Genomic DNA, 22,721 nt, shown 5'->3' with positions numbered 1-22,721 from the left:
GTACTGGGTATTTTTTATCTAGAGAAGAGAAGACGAAGGAGACCTGATAACAGACATCAGGTATGTTAAGGGCTGTTACAAAGATGATGGAGATCAACTGCTCTCCTTGTCAACCAAGTACAGGATGAGTTGCCATTGACTTAAACTGAAGCAAGGAAGATTTAGGTTAGCTATTACAAAAAAACTAAGTATTGATAAGCACTGGAGCAGGTTACATAGCCAGGTTTTTTAGAACAGGTTATACAAACACTTGTCAAGGATAGTGTAAGTATTCTTTATATCTTGGAAAGCCAATAAAGATATTGTAAAAAAATATTAACAGGATTTCCCAAACTGACTATTTCAATTACTTTTTAAAATGCACCTACTCGTCATTAAAGACATTGCATAAAATTACAGATGTTACCAAAAAAAAAAAAAAAAAAAACCTCTTCCTCTTCTCTTCAACCCAGCAAGACAGATACTTACCTGCAATTAACTCACTAACATCCTAATTAACCAACCCCATCTTCAAAAGCCTGCAGTCTTCGCTGCATGTCTCAGAGGCAGATGGATACCATATGCCATACAAACACCAACTGAATTGGGTGGACTTGCTGCTTTAAAAGGAACGTAGTTTGAGTGACAATTCACTCCATCTGGCAGAAGACAGGTTTCAGGCTTGCCTTGCAATCTACATAGGACTGCAGAAGTAGAGGGACTCCTCTAATTGTATGAGTATGATTACAAAGCAGCTGGAAGATGAGGAGATTTCCAGCTTGGGTAGACCTACAAAATCTAATGCACTCAAAATAAACATGGTAACACGGGCAGCAGTGCAGGCTAGCTGCCTGACTACGATGCCACCCAACACCCTGGGTTCACATTCAAGCAGCTAGCCCAAGCTGCCACCGATGCCTCTGCAGCCTACTGCTATTTTTAGTGTGTGAGCTTGAGCTGAGCTAGCTTTCATATGTCTACCTAAGCTGAGGGGCCGGGGGAAGAAATCACATTTCCAATTGCTGTATAGGCATACCGTAAGTATCCTTCCACCAGCTCCAAGGATACTGTGATTCTCTCCAACGTGAAAACCCTTCACAAAGATTTTAAGAAATCAAATAAACTTTATGTGATTTCATATGTATTGTCTACACTAGCCATTTTCCCGCTGTAATTACTGTTGTTACCACCAAATGCAGATTCCCCAATATGGCAACAGTAGAGCACTAGTGTGAAAAAGGTGCCAGCAACTGCCAATGTGTTAACCACATCATCTAGAGAGACTGGGAGCTAGTCTACATTTCTTCCTGCTCTATGCTCAACCTAGACCCTTTTTATCTGGAATCAGCCATATTGGCTAAGTAATAGAAGGCAACAGATTTTAAGGTTCCTCTGAATCCTTTTTTGGTTTTGTCCTCACTTGGTTTAGCTTCATTCTTGTTAATCATATCAAGCCAAATTTCCAATGAGACTATCATAATAAAGTCACCAATCTAGTCTGTCAGATCCCTTGGAAACTTCCATTAATTACTTTTGTAAATTTAGGGTCTCGTGGTTGAGGGGTGAAAACATTATCTATGTTGTGCAGATTGTGTCGTATGGTTCAACAACAGCAACATTCAAAATATCTCAGTTGCAAGATGAAACTCAATGTTTTGCTCTCACCCTTCAATGGACTTTTTAATTCAATAGCACATTTGATTTAGGAGACTAATTTCTGCATTTTGAGATGGGCACAAATGCTTTCATTACACAAATTTTACTTTAGAAAAAGCATCTGATTTTATAACTTCATATCATCAATCATTTCTTTCTTACCACTTCCCTATAACTTTAGGCATGCTAAGTCAAGTAAGTTCACACAGTATCTGGTAATTACTCAACAATCATCACCCATTTACTGTATTGATTAGCACCTTTCACACTGTCCACAGTTAGTCTGACAAACAATCATATAATGAAGTCAACACTCAAGAAGACTGAAAAATAAGATAAGCTAGTCAGCTTTGTATAGACACATTATGCTGTGCACTGCCCACTTTTCAAGAACTTTTAGATTGCAAACTAAGCTCCTATAACAGTACATTACTCTACTCATTCCCCTATTTAACACTAAATGAAAATTCATTCAATCTACTAGCCCAATACTCTCTCCAGTCACTAATGACTTCACCCATTCTCCTTCCCCGCTCAGCTTACAGACAATTCTGTCATTTTCTTCTTGTTTCCTAGTTGGGAAAAAAACCAATAAGATCACCACTTCTCTTAACTTTTTAGAATACTCATTCAGAGATACCAGTTAAGAGTCTATTGTTTCTACTATCAAAAATTTTCAAATACATTAAATTTGTGCCAAGCTCAAAAAATGAACAAACCAGAAGAATAAAACACACTAAGTTGTTTTTCCCTAGAGAAACTCACTCATCTCGTAACTGTTGTTCTTTGAGATGTGTTGTTCATATCCATTCCAATTAGATGTATGCGCACCGTGCGCACAGTCGTTGGAAAGTTTTCTCCCTAGCAGAACTGCTCGAGTGGGCCTCTGGAGTGGCGTCTCCATGGTAGTGAATATAGGACCATACCAAACAAGTGCCTCCTCAGTTCCCTCTTGTCAGCTACTCCAACAGAGGGGAAGGCAGATGGGTCTGGAATGGGTATGAGTAACATCTCAAAGAACAGTTACAAAAAGATGAGTAACCATTTTTTCTTAGAGTGATTGTTCATATTGATTCCAGTTAAGTGACTCCCACGCCTTACCTAAGCAGTGGGGTCGGAGTTATGGAATCACGGACTGAAGCACTGCTCTGCCGAATCATCTCTTGCATGCTGGGTAATCACGTAGTGAGCGGCAAAAGTGTGCTTTGAGGACCACGTCGCCGCCCTGCAGATCTCTTGAATTGGCACCTAGACCAGGAACACTGTTAAGTAACTACAGCTAAACTATTAAAACAACAAGACTAAACTACAAGAACCAGAGGAACACTCACGAAAGCATGCCAACACAGTTCCAATGACTGGCACAGGTGGTAAAAAGGAACTGAGGAGGCGCCGGGTCAGCAGAGTCATATATTGAGCACCATGGAGGCGCCTCTCCAGGGGGCTCCACAGCCGACCCAACAGGTGCTGCCAGGGGGAAAGCTTTCCGACAACTGTGCATGCGGCGTGCACACACCTAACTGGAATCGATATGAGCAATCACTCAAAGAATAAAAATAGGTTTTCCCATAACCCAAAGGCAATGGTTCCCAACCTGTGGTCCACAAATCACTAGTGCTTCACAGAAACCCATATGGTCACACTTGAAACAAAAGAGCCAGCACACCTGCTGATTCATACACTAAAGGAAACTAAATATACATTAGCTTTCTATTATGTTTTTCCATTTAAGAAATTATGTTATGGTATCTTAAATGGGAGAGAGAGTACCCAGGACAATCTGTCACTTAAGATGTGATCAAGACTATGAACAGTTTTAATTCCCCTGAACAGAATGTGAGCTGGTTTTGAAACATTCACATTGTAAAAAAATATAAACAAAAACATTCTGATGAAGTCAGGATTTATTCCAACTTACCACTGAAATGCATTGTACTGGAAGTAGACCAAACCAAGGCCATATAAAAAGGCAGCATTCTGTAAGCAAAGAAACATTATTTAAAACTCAGATGAGTAAACTTACATTAGAGAACTTCAAACCTGTATTTTTGCACATTCTTAAATGTATGGCTGATAGAAATGCTGTCTCCAATATCAGGTACTCTATTTAGGAAAGCTCTCAACATGACAGCAGGTCAAGGGGGAAGGGGAGCCAGATTTAAAAACAAATGTGGTTCACCAGAAAGCCTGAACTTTCATTCCGAATTTCAGACCAAAATGCTACTTATGGAGCCATTTAATAACAAAAATATCTGAGCATTCTTACATTAATGAAACTAAAGTGGGATATTCTGTTTTGTATTAGAGGAACGAAGGGGAGGGGAGGGATGGACAGAAATCTTCATTTTAAAATGGGAAGATGAGACAAAAAATATACCATACCATACTATTATAGTCATAACTATAAATAAATACTACTACAAGTGGTATATTTAGAATATACAATTTTTGATTGCAGTATTTAAAGTACTATACTACTAAGATAAGCCTGAAATTTGGCTTAAGAAAATTCCATTTGTCACTAATACTAGGGGAAAGGCCATCCAGCTCTGATCCTGAAAAAGTAATTATATTTCTTAATCACTGATCATCAATTTATCAGTAGCTTTTCTGCAATTCACAAGTTATTAATTTATTTCCCTGCTTTGTAATACTATTTACATGGGGGGGGGGGGGGAAATCAACTGCACTTATGCAGTATAATCCTTTTCTAAGAAACTTTTCTTTTTAAAGAAATTGATCCTTAGATCCCAAGGAGATAAGGCAAAATTTAAGGCTTTTTATTGGACATTTATTAAGCAAGTGTAAGTAATTTGATAAATGATTACCACATATTTACTAAAAATTCAAAACTACACCTCTACCTCAATATAATGCTGTCCTTGGGAGCCAAAAAAAATCTTACCACGTTATAGGTGAAACTGTGTTATATCAAACTTGCTTTGATCCACTGGAGTGTGCAGCATCCCCCACCCCGAAGCGTTGCTTTACCACATTATATCCAAATTCGTGTTATATCGGGTCGCGTTATATCAGGGTAGAGGTGTATTACATAAACATCACTTTTTATTATTAATTATTATGATGCAGCAATATACTCAAGTTTTTCTGTATTGCAGGTTACCACCAGGTTATAAAACAGAACTTAATTATACTAACCACTACATGTTTCTGGGGGACTATCTTGAACAGTGGCTTCAAACTTTTTTTTTTTTTACTGGTGACCCCTTTCACATAGGAAGCAACTGAGTGCGACCTCCCCCCTTATAAATTAAAAACACTTTTTAATATATTTAACACCATTATAAAAGCTGGAGCAAAGCAGGGTTTGGGGTGGAGGTTGACAGCTCAAGACACCCCCCCACCATAAAAACCTCACGACCTCCTGAGCGTCCCAACCCCCAGTTTGAGAACCCCTGATCTTAAAAATGACAGGCAAGTCTATTTTTATTCATATTAATAAACCAAAACAAGCCAAATTTTGAGTCTGTATTGCAGAACATCAAGCCTGAGACCTGATGGACCAAGGAGGGCAGGAAGTTTCATAGCCAAAGATTCCTCAGGAGCATCATGTGTCTAACCTCATCCTATTTATATTAAGAGGAGATCCTTTGATTCAACAATTCAATCAACAGATATTACCACCTGTTGTGGTACCTCTAACTGAGAGGCACAATCAAGACAGAAATCCAACAAAACAGAGTACTATGTGGTATTAGCATATACTATGATGATAAATGTCTCATAAAAGAACCTAAACAGAACATAATACCATGTAAGTGGCAGTGAGCGCTGCTAGTCCTGCTACTGTGAAACCAACTATGAGCTGTACAAAAGTATCCATTGACATTTTTAAGGTATTTTTGGCTCTCTGGTTGAAAAGGTTAAACACAACCAGGTGGACTGTGCGTTGTGTGAAGAAATACTTCCTTTTATTTGTTTTAAACCTGCTGCCTATTAATTTCATTTGGTGACCCCTAATTCTTGTGTTATGAGAACTAGTAAACAACACTTCCTTATCTACTTTCTCTACACCAGTCATGATTTTATAGACCTCAAATCATATCTCCTTTAAGCCATCTTTTTTCCAACCTGAAAAGTCCCGGTCCTATTAAAATCTGCTCATACACAAGCTATTCCATACCCTAATCATTTTTGTTGCCCTTTTCTGAACGTTTTCCAATTCCAATATATCTTTTTTGAGACGAGGCGATCTAATCTGCACATGGATATGGGGGTACCATGGATTTATATAGAGGCAACATGATATTTTCTGTCCTATTATCTATCCCTTTCTTAATTATTCCCAGCATTTTGTTAGCTTTGACTGCCGCTGCACATTGAGTGAATGTTTTCAGAGAACTATCCACAATGACTCCAAGATCTTTTTCTTGAGTGAGTAGTAACAGCTAATTTAGACCCCATCATTTTATATGTATAGTTGGGATTATGCTTTCCAATGTGCATTACTTTGCATTTATCAACATTAAATTTCATCTGCCATTTTGTTGCCCAGTCACAGTTGTGAGAGATCCTTTTGTAGCTCTTTGCTGTCTGCCTGGGTCTTAACTATCTTTAATAATTTTGTATCATCTGCAAATTTTGACACCTCACTGTTTACCCCTTTTTCCAGATCATTTATGATGATTTTATTCTTAGATGCCTTCCAAGCATTCTTTAACTACGAGCTGAGGAAAAGGACAAGACTGAAGTAGTGGAACAGTATATAGCACTGTGCTAGGGCAATTGTTAAAAACATTTGGAATGAGAAAGACAGAAAAAGAAAAAGTTAGTTTTATTTCTTGCACTTATAGTAAACAATTTGCAAAGCACAGAATCCAACAAGCAATCCTTTATTTATTTAGCAAGTCCTATTTGTGGATATCTCAAGCTTCATAAGGCACTTCCAGCCATCTTCCATGGGAGAGGCAGTGGAGAGAGCAGAGTCTATTTGGAGGTTGAAGGAGTAGACCTCCCTGAGCAGCATATCAGACCCAGAACGCCCAATCCATGAACACAAGACAAGGAGACACCCAACCTGGGGGATGCTAGCTGGAACTCCTAAGGGGAGAGGGCAAGGCTAGTCTTAGACAAGGGATTTTAGAGGAGCCACAAGTTCCTCAGTCACTCCCATAACCTAGCATAAATTCTCCTGGGGCAGCAGGGAAACCCCAATGGGCTTCCCACTGATTGAATACAGCTCTCCTGGGGTGCTATTACAATCAGATTGGTAGGCTGGGATCCCCTATTCAGAGGTCCACACGTAAACTATATAAAAAGTGTACCAGACCACAAAACCTGCAAGTCCTGGTGCAGAAAGAAATGACCTTCTGCGAAGATGGAGTCTGAAAGCTCATTTTATTGTGTTTGACCTAGGTATAGGCAAAGCCAAGATACAGCCTTACAAATTTTCCTTCAAATGGCTTGGGTATCTATTTCTTTAATAAAAAGGAAGGGAATGGAGGACACTATGGCTGCTTGTGGAACAGCAGCAGCAGAGTTAAGCTGTCTCCATTCTTGGGACCTCAATCAGCTCTATGCCCACTTAGCCACACCAGCTCACAGGGGCTCTCCAAACCATAGAAAACACTTTTGAGCTGGATATGATCCGTAACAGTCAAGATGACTGTATGATAAAACCCCTCTTATTTACACCTGCACACTAAACAGCAGGACAGAGACTACAAACCAAGCTGGGTTCTCATGAACCACAGGTCTAGAATAAATAGGAAACTGAGGAGGGGAAGACATGGACACATTTAGCAGTTCTGTGTATTCTTCCTGTGTCTACCTTGATGCAATCTCTCAATAATTTTCCAGGACTGTGAAAATTTAAATGGATGAAAACTAGAAAAAAGTGCTTAAAAACAAGCATTGATATTATCCACTGAAATTATTTAAAAAAAGAAAAGTGAGTTCTACTAAGCCTAGTCATACTGGATGCATGCTAACAGCAGTGCACAGCAAGATAATAAATCAGATCTTCCAAGACCCAATCCAGTATGTCAGCCACAATATCATCCCTTCCTTTTAAGAATTAAGATTATACATTTAAAATTAAGGATTAAGAACAGAAGAACGGCCATACCGGGTCAGACCAAAGTTCCATCTAGCCCAGTATCTGTCTACTGACAGTGGCCAATGTCAGGTGCCCCAGAGGGAGTGAAGCTAACAGGCAATGATCAAGTGATCTCTGTCCTGCCATCCATCTTCATCCTCTGATGAACAGAGGCTAGGGACACCATTCTTTACCCTTCCTGGCTAATAGCCATTTATGGACTTAGCCACCATGAATTTATCCAGTTCTCTTTTAAACATTGTTATAGTCCCAGCCTTCACAACCTCCTCAGGTAACGAGTTCCACAAGTTGACTGTGCGCTGTGTGAAGAACTTCCTTTTATTTGTTTTAAACCTGCTGCCTATTGATTTCATTTGGTGACCCCTAGTTCTCGTATTATGGGAATAAGTAAATAACTTTTCCTTAACCACTTTCTCAACATCACTCATGATTTTATATACCTCTATTATATCCCTCCTTAGTCTCCTCTTTTCCAAGCTGAAGAGGCCTAGCCTCTTTAATCCTTCCTCGTATGGGACCCTCTCCAAACCCCTAATCATTTTAGCTGCTCTTTTCTGAACCTTTTCTAGTGCTAGAATATCTTTTTTGAGGTGAGGAGACCACATCTGTACACAGTATTCGAGATGTGGGCATACCATGGATTTATATAAGGGCAATAATATATTCTTAGTCTTATTCTCTATCCCCTTTTTAATGATTCCTAACATCCTGTTTGCTTTTTTGACCGCCTCTGCGCACTGCGTGGACATCTTCAGAGAACTATCTATGATGCCAAGATCTTTTTCCTGACCCGTAGTTAAATTAGCCCCCATCATATTGTATGTATAGTTGGGGTTATTTTTTTCCAACATGCATTACTTTACATTTATCCACATTCAATTTCATTTGCCATTTTGTTGCCCAATTACTTAGTTTTGTGAGATCTTTTTGAAGTTCTTCACAATCTGCTTTGGTCTTAACTATCTTGAGTAGTTTAATATCTGCAAACTTTGCCACCTCACTCTTTACCCCTTTCTTCAGATCATTTATGAATAAATTGAATAGGATTGGTCCTAGGACTGACCCTTGGGGACCACCACTAGTTACCCCTTTCCATTCTGAGAATTTACCATTAATTCCTACCCTTTGTTCCCTGTCTTTTAACCAGTCTCAATCCATGAAAGGACCTTCCCTTTTATCCCATGACAGCTTAATTTATGTAAGAGCCTTTGGTGAGGGACCTTGTCAAAGGCTTTCTGGAAATCTAAGTACACTATGTCCACTGGATCCCCCTTGTCCACATGTTTGCTGATCCCTTCAAAGAACTCTAATAAATTAGTAAGACATGATTTCCCTTTACAGAAACCATGTTGATTATTGCTCAACAGTTTATGTTTTTCTATGTGTCTGACAATTTTATTCTTAACTATTGTTTTGACTAATTTGCCCAGTACTGATGTTAGACTTACCGGTCTGTAATTGCCAGGATCACCTCTAGAGCCCTTTTTAAATATTGGCATTACATTAGCTAACTTCCAGTCATTGGGTACTGAAGCCGATTTAAAAGGACAGGTTACAAACCTTAGTTAATAGTTCTGCAACTTCACATCTGAGTTCTTTCAGAACTCTTGGGTGAATGCCATCTGGTCCTGGTGACTTGTTAATGTTAATGTTTATCAATTAATTCCCAAACCTCCCTTATTGACACTTCAATCTGTGACAGTTCCTCAGATTTGTCACCTACAAAAGCCGGCTCAGGTTTGGGAATCTCCCTAACATCCTCAGCCGTGAAGACTGAAGTAAAGAATCCATTTAGTTTCTCCACAATGACTTTATCTTCTTTAAGCGCTCCTTTTGTATTTTGATTGTCAAGGGGCCCAGGTGGTTGTTTAGCAGGCTTCCTGCTTCTGATGTACTTAAAAACACATTTTATTATCACCTTTGGAGTTTTTGGCTAGCCGTTCTTCAAACTCCTCTTTGGCTTTTCTTATTACACTCTTGCACTTAAGCTGGCAGTGTTTGTGCTACTTTCTATTTGCCTCACTAGGATTTGACTTCCACTTTTTAAGGGAAGTCTTTATCTCTCACTGCTTCTTTTACATGGTTGTTAAGCCACGGTGGCTCTTTTTTAGTTCTTTTACTGTGTTTCTTAATTTGGGGTATACATTGAAGTTGGGCCTCTATTATGGTGTCTTTAAAAAGGGCCCATGCAACTTGCAGGGATTTCATTTTAGTCACTGTACCTTTTAACTTTTGTTTAACTAACCCCCTCATTTTTGTATAGTTCCCCCTTTTGAAATTAAATGCTACAGCGTTGGGCTCTTGAGGTATTCTTCCCCCCACAGGGATGTTGAATGCTATTGTATTATGGTCACTATTTCCAAGTGGTCCTGCTACACTTACCTCTTGGACCAGCTCCTGTGTTCCACTCAGGATTAAATCTAGAGTTGCCTCTCCCCTGGTGGGTTCCCGTACCAGCTGCTCCATGAAGCAGTCATTTAAAGTATCGAGAAATTTTATCTCTGCATTTCGTCTGAAGTGAAATGTTCCCAGTCAATATGGGAATAATTGAAATCCCCCACTATTATAGGGTTCTTAATTTTGATAGCATCTCTAATTTCCCTTAGCATTTCATCATCACTATTACTGTCAGGTGGTCGATAATAGATCCCTAATGTTAATTAGAGCATGAAACTTCTATCCATAGCGATTCTATGGAACATGTGGATTCGCTTAAGATTTTTACTTCATTTGAATCTACATTTTCTTTCACATATAGTGCCACTCCTACCCCTGCACGACCTGTTCTGTCCTTCCAATATATTTTGTACCCCGGAATGATTGCGTTCCATGGACTGCTCTCAGTCCACCAGGTTTCTGTGATGGCTATTATATCAATCCAAAAACTATGTAAGCATGCGTCTGATTAAGTGGGTATTCACCCACGAAATCTTATACTTCAATACTTCCGTTAGTCTGTAACAGGAGTCTCAAACTCAAATGACCATGAGGGCCTCATTACTGGCACCTGCCCCCTGCCACCTTTGGCCCCACCCCCACTCCACACTTTCCATGAAGCCCCTCCCCTGACCCACCTCTTCCCTGCCCTCATTTCACCCCCTTCCCCCAAATCCCCACCCCAACTCCTTCCCCTTCCTACCCCCAGGGGGTGCAGAAGGGGTGTGGGGTGAGGCAAGGGCTCAGGGCAGGGGGCTGGAGAGCAGGAGTGCAGCAGGGGGCTCAGGGGAGTGGGTTGGGGTGTGGGATGCGGCAGGGGGCTCAGAGCAGGGGGTTGGGGTGCAGGAGGGGTGTGGGGTGTGGCAGGGGGCTCAGGGCAGAGGATTGGCATGTGGGATGTGGCAGGGGGCTCAGCAGGGGGTTGGGGTGCAGGAGGGATGTGAGATGTGGCAGGGGGTTGGGGTGCAGGGTGCGGGCTCCAGCCTGGCACCGCTTACCTAAAGTAGCTCCAGGGTGGCAGCAGCATGCATCAGGGCCAAGGCAGGCTCCCTGCCTGCCTGCCCTGGCCCCCGACTCTGCGCTGCTCCATTCCAGGAAGCAGCTGGAACCGTGTCCCTGCAGCCCCTGGGGGAGGGGGAGGGGCTCAAGGTTCTGTGCATGCACTGCTCTTCCCACTCCTTTAGGCGCCTCCCACGAAGCTCCCATTGGCCGCAGTTCCCTGTTCCCAGTCAATGGGAGCTGCGGGGGCAGCGCCTGGAAGGAGGCAATGCAGGAGCCCTCTGCCTCCTTCCCCCTCCTCCCCCCAGACCGAAGGGGCGTGCTGCAAGCTGCTTCAAACAGCGGCGAGGGGCTCGCAATGCCACAAGGGGCAATCCCGCAGGTAGGCAGAGGGGCAGGGGGAGCTTGGTGGGCTACATGCAAGAGCCCCACGGGCCGCATGCGGCCCACATGTTTGAGACCCCTGGTCTATAAGGTGCCACAGGACTCTGTTGCTTATGTAAGCATATGCAATTTTTCAACCAAACTGATTTATTGCATTTGCACAATTTCTTCCCTTAAATTTAAGTGTGTGTTAATATATAATACAGAAATTTAAGTCAGTTCTCACTAGAAAGCAACTGTATTTCTTACCCTTCCTGTATTATTAATTATTAAGCTGTGGGTGGATGTAAATAAAAGTATTCTTTCCATTAAACCTCTTACTGACAGATCTTTTCAGTGACAAATAATCTAAGCGATGTAAATGGATTGTTGAAATATGTTCTCAAGTCTAAAAAAAAATTAACAAGTACATGTAACATGTCAAAGAGAATTTTTATTCTTGTCCATTATAGAAGGTAATTTACCCTGGATACAAAGTTTTGAAGAAAAAATAACAATAGTCTACATGTCTTATTGTAGGTACATCCCACCCAAAAAGAAATTCCATTCTTGGTAATTTTTGTGATCGTTACAACTGAATAATACACAGAAGCCTTTTATTGCAGCTATTTAGCAGTTCCAAAATTAGGTGATCTGCTACAACACCCACCTTGTGATCTCTGACAAAATCACCACTAATGAAGTCCTGTAACCGAGTCCTCTGCAGTTCCTTCCTTCCATTCAAGGCTACTCCCTGCCTGTGGGAGCACTGGAGTCTGTGCTGAGAAATACTTCCATGGATACTGCAGCTGCGGCCAATTCCACCTCACTACCCCTTCTCTCTCTACGTGGCTTGGAAGGTTTGTTTTGACCTCCCTGTGAGATAGCAAGCTACATCTGGTCTGCTTCAGATCATCTTCTGTCAGTGCCAGGGTTCTCTCTACTGGATCTTTCTTTGATCCTGACGATTTATTGATGTCCGTTTTCTATTTTGCATGCCCAGTAGAAGTGACACTCAGATACCAGTTTCTTCAGTGCCTGAGCAGTTTTGTTAAGTGTTTCTTCAGACTCTAAAGTAACTCATCAACTACTCTAACAAATGGCGCTTAAGACTGGCGTCTCTCGACTGGCATCCAAGATGAGAAGAAATGACAAACAATGTCTGGAAAGTGGCTCTCATCTAGAGAGGGATCTGCTGTGGCTGTCCATGAGTGGGATCAGGCCATCAACTGATGCACATTTTGAGTCAGCCATTAGGGTGAGAGCACTAAGCACTTAACTGGACTGTAATGGGTTTTTTGGTTCCAAAATCTGTTGAATTGAGGGAGATTTTTCTTCCAGTTACGTAAATGATTATCAAGTGGAAAAGCTGTCAAGCAGAATTAGGAAGTGCTAAGAGATATTGGGTCAGACTCTGGTGTTCTCTCTCACTGCCATAGGTGGTAAGAGGGAAGTAGGGAATGGTCATGGCCACTCTGCACTTCACACATCCATACAGGAGCACAAAGAAGCTGATGTCATGACAAAACTACAAAAATCCTCCTCTTACAAGAATTCAGCCTAAGCATCAGTGGTGATTAGGGGCATGTGAACTACCCATGTTCTTCAATGGTAAAAGTGCAGAGAACACCTAATACTCCTACTAAAAGACTGTCAACACCTCAACTGTTGAAAGGAATAAAACACCTACTCTAAAACATGCAATAGGCTCCCTTTTCCCCACACTGCTCCTTGATCAGGGGAAAGAGCCCAGAACCCCCTTCTTCCCCATGCTGCCACAAGCATGCGGGAAGGGACACCAGCTCTACTCTTCCTTTTCAAGCCTGCTGCTTCAAGGGGAAAAGAGGTGGTCAGAGCAGTGCATGAGCACGTGAGTACAAAAGGAGGGTGTCAACTGTGCAATGGAAAATTTAGGAGACTTCACCTGTTCTCCCAAAGGCCCTTCCCACATCTATACCCAGCCCTCATTTCTGTTTCCCCTTCAAAACAGTCTAGTAAAGTTCAAACGTGCATTACTGATGTGTTGGGGCAAAGCCCAAAGAGGACAGAGGTTTTGAAAGGGCATGAGAACATCAGATAACCTCACCTCTACGTTAAGTTTTTGGGCAATTAATAAAAGATGATGACAGATATAAGGAGGCAAAATTACAATGTCATTATGAAATTCTTTTTAACTGCATAAAATTAGAAAGAAAGAATGGTGTTTTAGTTAAGGGACTAAACTAGGTCTCTGGAGATTTTCATTCAATTCTTGGCTCAGCCATAGGCTTCCGATGGGATCATGGGCAACTTATGGGATCATGGGCAACTTAATCACTCTCTGCCTCAATTCTCAGTCTCAAGATTGGATGTTGTATTTGCCTTGTGTTTTTAGTCTATATGTTATCCAGGATAGGGACAGCCTCTTATTACATGCTTCCACAGTCACTCAAACAACAGGAACCAGATGGTTAGTTGGCACCTGTAGCTTCTATTGCAATACAAATAAATAATTTACTACCATATCAAGGTCTCTAGTACTCTGCAATTTCACATTCATTGAATTTTCCATCTTTCAAATTTCCATGGAGTTCTGCATCTTGGGCACAAAAATCTACCTTTTTCTCCTCGGTCCAGATGCCCAACATTTTGTTCTCTGCACCACAAGGACCTGGACACAGCTTCTCCTTATGGTGAAAGCAATATAGGGAATTCATTACAAAAACAGCACATTTGCCAACACTGCTGCCCATAAAAAGAGGAGACAAAGCAGGAATTAAACTCTCCTATTTCGAAAGTGCCATCATCTACCTATCTTTGAAGTTGTGTAGCCTTGGAAAAACGTGGCAGTTTATGAGATTTTTCGATACATCATGACTTAGGGCTCTCAGACTCCACTATATGACCCTGCCCCTGCATCACAGCCACAACCCCACTTAGTGGATGTGGCAAGGGGCCCTTCCCAAAGAGAAATGGGTAGTGGTATGAGGCTGTCCTCCTCTTAAAAGCAGCAGTAACAACAATAAGATCTCCCCTCCTTCCTCCCCCCGAAAGATAAAGATGGCTGAAAGATTTATTCTAGTTGCTCAAGTGTACTTAGTTGGGTGGGTGAACTGGCCAGGTCCACTCTGCCCTTCTCTTTGGAATAGCATTGGTGGGATCTCCCAGTGCAGTGGGTTTTGGACTTAACACTCCGCGGAGATGAGTAAGTTAGCTAGTTCACAGCCCTCAGAGCTATCATTTTGAACACTCCAAAGACAAAGCATATGTCATTACTTTGGTTACACTTGGGTCACATTTTCCAACTTATTTCCACAACTATGAGGGCTAGAAACTTCTTTTAAATGAAAGTTTAGAGTTTGATGTGATTACATGCCTCCAAGTGCTGTAACCCCAGAACTTCACCAAACCGCAGTCAGCCATTTTGTGTGTCCAGCCACTGCTAGCTGAAAACCAAATAGCACAGAGCTAGGAATAATCTTAGGGCTCTGAGAGGCAAGGCCGAAGAGCAACATGATTGCAGTTTTGCTAATCAGAACCGGGGGGATGGGAGAGAGTTAATATACCATGAGAATGGAAGGGACATTTGGACAGCCGATCTTCGTTTTAAGTGCCCCAACATATAAGTTTTGTTGTTATGACTAGAAATACTTTGATAATAAGATGAATAATTTGCAGAAATTAGGAGAACTGGTGACCCACTAGGGGTTACTATGGTGAGACTAACAGTTACGATGAGTGCTTTGTTTAAGTTAGCTATAAAAGATTAAGCAAAAGAATGCATTTTGGAGCAGCCTGAGGAAGCTTTTCTTTGGGCAGGAGCTAGTACCTAAAATCCCCATCAGCTGGACAGAAGAAGGGCCCTTGGAAGCCCGGCTGATCACTCAAAATTATCTCAGACTTTGGGTAACTATAATGTTTGGGGTGCTCTGAACCTATTGCTACAACAAATGTGTGTGCTCGAGAGCTAATAAAAATAGTTTTACAGTAAAAGCACTCTTGTTTATACTAATCATTTTATCAGATGGAGGAGCGCTGTCCCCACTGATTTATTCCTGAAACTGCCTGGAGAGAAACAGTTAAGTTACCACTGCTTTGCATTCTGAAAACCCTGGGTAAGAATGCTGGGGCGTATACTAAGACTCAAGGCATGCAGTCAGAGAAAAAAATATTAACCTAATTAACACTGTTGGAGAATTGAGGATTTCCTATCACAGAAAGGAAGAGTGTCTGGCCACAGAATTTGGGTGCCTTGTGCATTTGAAATACAATGGTTCTGGCTACCGTATACACAACCAACTACCTTTCTTCAATTTTCTTATTTAGTAAATTCCTTAGCATTTCCCAAAATATTTATGTTTACATGATGGCCTCAAGTATTTTTGACCCACTATGTGAACATGTTTATTTCATACTAAGGCATAATTAATGATTTAACATCTTAAGATGAAGTTTCAGATAAGGCTCAAGAGACTTGATAGTACCTAATCATTTCTCCTCCACATATAGAACACAGTTCCCTGGAGAATCTGTGTTGCATAAAACATTCCATTCAGACTCTTATACAAACAGCGACGTGCCTCTGGGAACTAACAGGCTCCACCAGCTTTGGCAGAAAAAAATAAGTTTTTTTCTCTATTTATTTAGATTTGTACTAATGCTAAAAAAAGGATAGCTATCCATATGCTCTAAGAATGCTTGACAAACCTAAAAATATAGATACCATCCAAGTGCAGCAGTACAATTTTGCAGTATTTGGCAGTATCCGGTTCCGGGAACACCCAAGCTCCTCCACATTCATCCATCAAGTTCTAAGACTCTTAAAAAATTTGTACGTTTGCAAAGCGTCTTTTGAATTTTAAGTACTTTACAAATCACAGCTATTTCATATAAATGCTAGGATGTGTGCCAAAGATTTTAATTTCTTGTACCATAGCTACAGGGCTCAAGAGCTTTACTGGGTCTGTATCTGAATCTTACAAACTCTGTGAAAACAATTAAAGTTTACAAATTCTGCTAACGCCCACTTCTCTGACATTTCCTAATGCATCTATTATTAACAGATCAACCAGGTGAACAAATTCAAAATAATTTCCAACAGATAAGTAGTTAGCATTTACATAGTAAGTAACTCCAAAGTGTATCACTCAACCTTAAAAAAATGTGAGGAAGCACACAGTTATTAATAAGACAAAGTAAGAGTTTTTAGACCAAAATTTAATTCACTTTTAGTTACAAATGAGCATGAACAGAGGACTCTTCAAAAAGTGGGAAAAATGTATAATTTTGTTGAACCTCAACTCTATAAACCTTTATTAATCTCAAATTATCAAAAAAGTACATTTTAGATAGGGTTTACATATGAAAAAGATTTTTAAAAAAAAGGAAATTTGCTTAAACTTGTAACAACAAACTTATTTTTTTGTTTCCCTTTGGATTGCCAGCTTAAAGTCAGCACACTGTCTGAAATTAGTGATTGACAAATACATTAAGGAGATAGTTGTCATGGTTCAGGACTAGCTGCACTTCTGACCCCATCCCTGGTTTCTCTAGGTGCACCCCTACCAGGTCATAGGGCCTCATCTACACATTAAAGTTATTCTGGAATAAAGCAAGGTATGAATATAAAGAGCTATTCTAAAATAACTCCATCTATGGACACACTTATTCGAGAAAAGAAGTACCCATTTCTGCTGTAGTTTAATTCACTTCCAAAGTGGACTGAGCTAATTTGTAAAAAAAAAAAAAAAAAAGGCTCTCTTTTTCAGAATATGAGTGTCCATGGACAGAGTTATTCCATGGACTATTCCAGAATAATTATGTGTACACACTCTTTGCACTTCAAGTCTACCTCACCTGCGTGGAATCTCGCGATTCCCTCAATTCTCAGACCAGGTGCTGAGCTGTAGTACCCTGGATTTGACTATCTATGATTCTTCCCTTCTGGAGGCATGAAAAGTGATGAATCCAGTGTCTCAGATCAGACTTCTTAAAATAAAATATTGTTTAATCACAACAGCCGGAACACACAAATAGAGAAAATATTTTTAATAATAATAAAGAACAGGCTTTAGCCATCTATATCTAGGCCTACTTTATCCCAGATATCCCCTTTCTTTAGAGCCTATAGGTCAGACTGCTCCAAAACTGACTGCCTCAGTCTCCCTCTTAACCACCTTATCTCTTAAAGAGTGAGTATTTAAACCTTTTGAGGGACCTTCAACTAGGGCTACAGCATTCCTGGAGAAATGCCTAGTAGGGGTTCTAGCCAATATATCACAGCAAAGGGCTACAGCTTTGTCCACCAAGTGTTTTAAGAGACTGGCATATCCGGATTCATATCCCCCTCCCAGGAAGCATTTCCTGGCAATGATACTAGTGAACTAACATACTGTATGCACACAGTACATAATACAATAACACAATCAACATACAGTATTAATTATTACAGGCAGCTCCAAATTACCACAACAGCCTAATAGATTGAGAGAGATGTGGTCTCTTTATATGGAATACCTGAATATGAAAGACTAAAACCACACAGCAACATTTATGGAATGCTACGAGGAAGAACTGATATTTTACAAATCTGTTCATATTACATTGACAACACTTCCTAGAGCATATACACCTCTAACTCGATAGAACGCTGTCCTCGGGAGCCAAAAAATCTTACCGCGTTATAGGCGAAACCGCGTTATATTGAACTTGATTTGATCTGTCGGAGCACGCAGCCCCACCCACTTGGAGAGCTGCTTTACTGTGTTATATCCAAATTCGTGTTATATCAGGTGGCATTATATTGGGATAGAGGTGTATTCATTCACACCTGGACTGACTTAGTTGGTGTTCCTTTACTTCACAACTCATATACCTGCCTCTTCCTTCAATGCATCACTAGATTGCAAATATTGTTTTGCTGATATGGCAGATCGTTAAATATGGATGTTATTCATAATGTAAATTTGATTAATTTATGTACTTTGCATTAAGACCTGCCACACTATTTTGATGTAAACAAACTAATTTGTTTTGCTTGATTGAAAATGCATAGATTTTACAAAACCTAAGCAAGAGCAGAAAACCAGGATTATGACTCATGACGGAGTATAAAGTCAACTTTAGAGGTGTTGTGTGGCCTCCAGAAGTTTCTCTCTCATAAAGCAAATAGTTTTTAAGTTATTTATCCTACTTCAGTCAGTCTACCCTTTTGCAGATTTAGTGAATGTAATAAATGTATCCTTCTAAGATCAAGTCATTTCTGAGATACACAATAGCAAGGAAAAAACCCACCACACTTTTCCAAAAGTGAAAGTCATTTTTGAGGTCACATCCTTCAAGAACAGATGCTTCTATTCATTTCAAATTTCACCCTCTCCACACTCATGCCACACACAAAATTCATCCTCTGGCATCCCACATTTGAAATTTCAACCCAAAATTCCCTTTCTGTAAAATAAATTTAAGGATTAAAATCAATTTTATAATAGAAACTGCTTTGAAACGTCAACTATGGAATCTCTCAGACTACTACAAAATAAAGCTACTAGCAATACTTAATGTGCCTTTTAGTTTACAAATCAGGAAGCACAACAAATAGGCATATAGGAACATGTGAAAACTCATCTAAACACCTGCAATTAAAGTTTTCCTTCACTAATAAAAGGATTACTTCAAATTACATGTAAGATCACTTGGTTCATCCTGACAGGTTTCAGAGGGGTAGCCGTGTTAGTCTGTATGAGTAAAAGCAACAAAGAGTCCTTGTGGCACCTTAGAGACTACCAAATTTATTGTTTTGGTTCATCCTGTTACAATTAAAAGAATATTATGTCTCTGCAAAGATTAATCAGTGTGTTATTTGGACCTCAGGCTTTTTAATGTTAACAAAATTAATTGCAACCTCATTTTGGACTGTCTATATTTACAAAAAAATACAGAATATATTATGCTTTATTCACATATATAATTTTAAATATATGTGCGCATCAACATATTTACACATTTTGTCTCCAAAGACATTGTAAAAACTTCATGAAAATACAATTTTATCCTCTAGAATGGGCTTTGAATCTGGCATGGCATCTCATTTTCTCAAGCCACCATTTCTCTACACCCATTTTCAGCCAAATATAAGAATCCCACAAAGTTTACAACATGTACCATTATCTCCTTGTCAGTGTCTTACTGCTGGAAAAGTACTCCTGTGTGGGGAAAATTGCTTGAATATCACTAATTATACAGTTCCTCTTCTGCAGGCACTCCAGATAAAATGGGAGGGGAGAAGATTAAATAAAAAGAAGAATGACAAAAAAAGAGGTGGAACAGATATAAAAACAGCAAAGCATTAGACTAGAGATAAAGTGAGAAACAGAAAAAAGAAAGGACAAAAAAATACTGTAATAGTTATTGTTTGCTACAACAGCAGCTAGAAGACCTGTGCTAAGTACTGAGAAGAGCTGGGTAGAATAGAGAATTCCCATTCCATGGGAGATTCCAACCTTTCACATTTTTAATTCCAAACTAAAACAAGCAAACAAAAAAAATCAGTTTCTCATGGAATGAAATTCTGAAATTGTTTTGGAAAAAAAAATCAAAATGAGAGTTCATTTCCTTTCTACTGACTTGACTTTAAAATATATGGCAATTTATATTATAATATACAAGTAAAAGTGTTTTGAGCATATTATATCGTGTCATAATACAATACAACCTATGACCTGAAAAAAGTTCCAAATTATATTATATATTTTAATTTTATTTTTGTATTCTAAAATTAGAGTTACATATTTTATACATTATTTTTAAAATACAATATAACTGTCAATTTTTAATCACTATTTAAATTAATATTGTAAACAATTTTGATTGGTTTGGTAATTGATATTCTAACTGGTAATTGGTTATTTCCTATAAAAACTGATAAAATAAAAAAATTAAAGTAAAAGTAAAATATAAAATGAAATAAAATACAGCAGGCAAGCCAGCAGGCCCACCAACTCGGCAGCAAGGGGAGCCAGCTAGGCGACTAGATAATAACAAAGCAGTCAGACAGCCATTCCTGAGGAATGTTTTGATTCCATCAAATAAGCATTTTCCAGTGGCTGAAAATTTTCAAATAGAACAGCTTCCTATCTCTAGTCCTGAATAGAGAAGCCAGTCCCTGTCCAAAGAAGCTTGCAATCTACAAAGGCAAGCCTACAGGAGCCCACACTTTGGGGAGGCTAGACCCTGGTTCCACCCTCCCCCGTCTGGATCTCTGAGATCCCCCATGGCCAAAGAAGCCCTGGGTTGCTGGAGCCCGGACTATCCCCTCAACTCCAAATGAGCCCAGGCCACCTGGAGCCCTCAGGGCACCCCACATCCCACAGCCAGAGGAACCCCAGGCCAGCCAAAGCCCTCCAGCCATGTCTTCCCAGACCCCAAGCTGCTCCAGGGGAAAAGCTCTGGTCTCTTCTCTTTTGGAAGAAGAACCTGAGCTTTTGATATGTGCCATGCAGATTCTGGGGCAGCTGAGGAGGTGGTATGTGTTGCTCAGCTTCCCAAGTTAATCAGTAATCTTCCTGGAGTCCAAATTACTGATGAACCCAGGAAGCTGACTTGCAGCTATTACCTCCTTGGCCGCCCCAGAACCTGCATGGGGCATAATAAGCAAAATCTTTCCCCACCAAACCTACAACTGCCTTCAGCAGCTTACAAGGAGAGGCTCAACTTCCCCTGGCCTATTGTACCCACTGCCTATGCTACAGGTAGAAGAAAAAAATGCAACATTTCAGTGGACCAATCTCATCTCTCTCTTTTCATCCTCTCCTTTCTCAATGCCAAACTGCTCTACTGAAACTGTTTTATTTACTCCACTCCCATTCAACCCCTCTGGCCACTCTCCCCTTCAACTGGCAGGTCAATGCTACTGTGTCTGATTGACAGCAGGGAACTGACAAAAATTAATTACAGATGGAAAATTGGATCTCTGAACTACTCTTAAAAACAACAAGGAGTCTGGTGGCACCTTAAAGACTAACAGATTTATTTGGGCATAAGCTTTTATGGGTAAAAAACCCACTTCTTCTGATGTATGGGTCTGAAGAAGTGTTTCTTTCCCCCCATGAAAGCATATGCCCAAATAAATCGGTTAGTCTTTAAGGTGCCACCAGACTCCTCATTGTTTTTGTGGATACAGACTAACACAATCTCCATCCGAGGATATTAAAGGAACTGGCGCGTGAAATTGAGAACCCGTTAGCGATAATTTTTAAGCAGTCGATAAACTTGGGGGTTGTGCCGTACGACTGAAGGATTGCTAACGTAGTCCCTATTTTTAAGAAAAGGAATAAAAGTGATCCGGGTAATTATAGGCCTGTTAGCTTGACGTCTGTAGTATGTAAGGTCTTGGAAAAAATTTTAAGGGAGAAATTAGTCAAGGACATAGAGGTCAATGGTAATTGGGACGAATTGCAACATGGATTTACTAAAGGTAGATCGTGCCAAACCAATCTGATCTCCTTCTTTGAGAAGGTGATGGATTACTTAGATAAAGGAAATGCGGTAGATCTAATTTACCTCGATTTCAGTAAGGCGTTTGACACGGTTCCGCATGGGGAACTGTTAGTTAAATTGGAAAAGATGGGGATGAATATGAAAGTTGTAAGGTGGATAAGGAACTGGTTAAAGGGGAGACTCCAGCGGGTCGTATTGAAGGGTGAACTGTCAGGCTGGAAGGAGGTTACTAGTGGAGTCCCTCAAGGATCGGTTTTGGGACCGATCTTATTTAACCTTTTTATTACTGACCTTGTTAGCGGGAATGTGCTAATAAAGTTTGCGGATGACACAAAGTTGGGGGGTATTGCTAACACGGAGAAGGACAGGGATATTATTCAGGAAGATCTGGACCACCTTGTAAACTGGAGTAAGAGTAATAGGATGAAATACAATAGTGAAAAGTGCAAAGTCATGCACTTAGGGATTAATAATAAGAATTTTAGATATACGTTGGGGACGCATCAGTTGGAAGCGACGGAGAAGGAGAAGGACCTTGGGGTATTGGTCGATAGCAGGATGACTATGAGCCGCCAATGTGATACGGATGTTAAAAAAGCAAATGCGATTTTAGGATGCATTAGGCGAGGTATTTCCAGCAGGGATAAGGAGGTGTTAGTACCGTTATATAAGGCGCTGGTGAGACCCCATCTGGAATATTGTGTGCAGTTCTGGTGTCCCATGTTCAAGAAGG

General features: G+C 40.3%; 1 protein-coding gene across 9 annotated transcripts in view; it reads right to left on the bottom strand.

The window, feature by feature from the left end:
- Nucleotides 1-22,721, bottom strand: part of KDM6A (lysine demethylase 6A) — a 297,125-nt gene that overhangs the window by 145,088 nt on the left and 129,316 nt on the right. For 7 of the 9 annotated variants that reach the window (XM_030576524.1, XM_030576540.1, XM_030576549.1 and 4 more), the window contains exon 5: nucleotides 3,554-3,612. The exons of 1 other annotated variant lie outside the window; for it this stretch is intronic. In XM_030576524.1, coding sequence (XP_030432384.1) covers nucleotides 3,554-3,612 — 59 coding nt within the window. Of the gene's footprint in view, nucleotides 1-2,736; nucleotides 2,879-3,553; nucleotides 3,613-22,721 lie in introns of those variants that run through there. One more of the 9 variants, XM_030576564.1, reaches the window with a different exon arrangement.

This window comes from Gopherus evgoodei, chromosome 1 (genome assembly GCF_007399415.2).
Source record: "Gopherus evgoodei ecotype Sinaloan lineage chromosome 1, rGopEvg1_v1.p, whole genome shotgun sequence".
In the NCBI taxonomy this organism is placed as follows: domain Eukaryota; kingdom Metazoa; phylum Chordata; order Testudines; family Testudinidae; genus Gopherus; species Gopherus evgoodei.
This window is presented reverse-complemented; position numbering and strand designations above follow the sequence as displayed.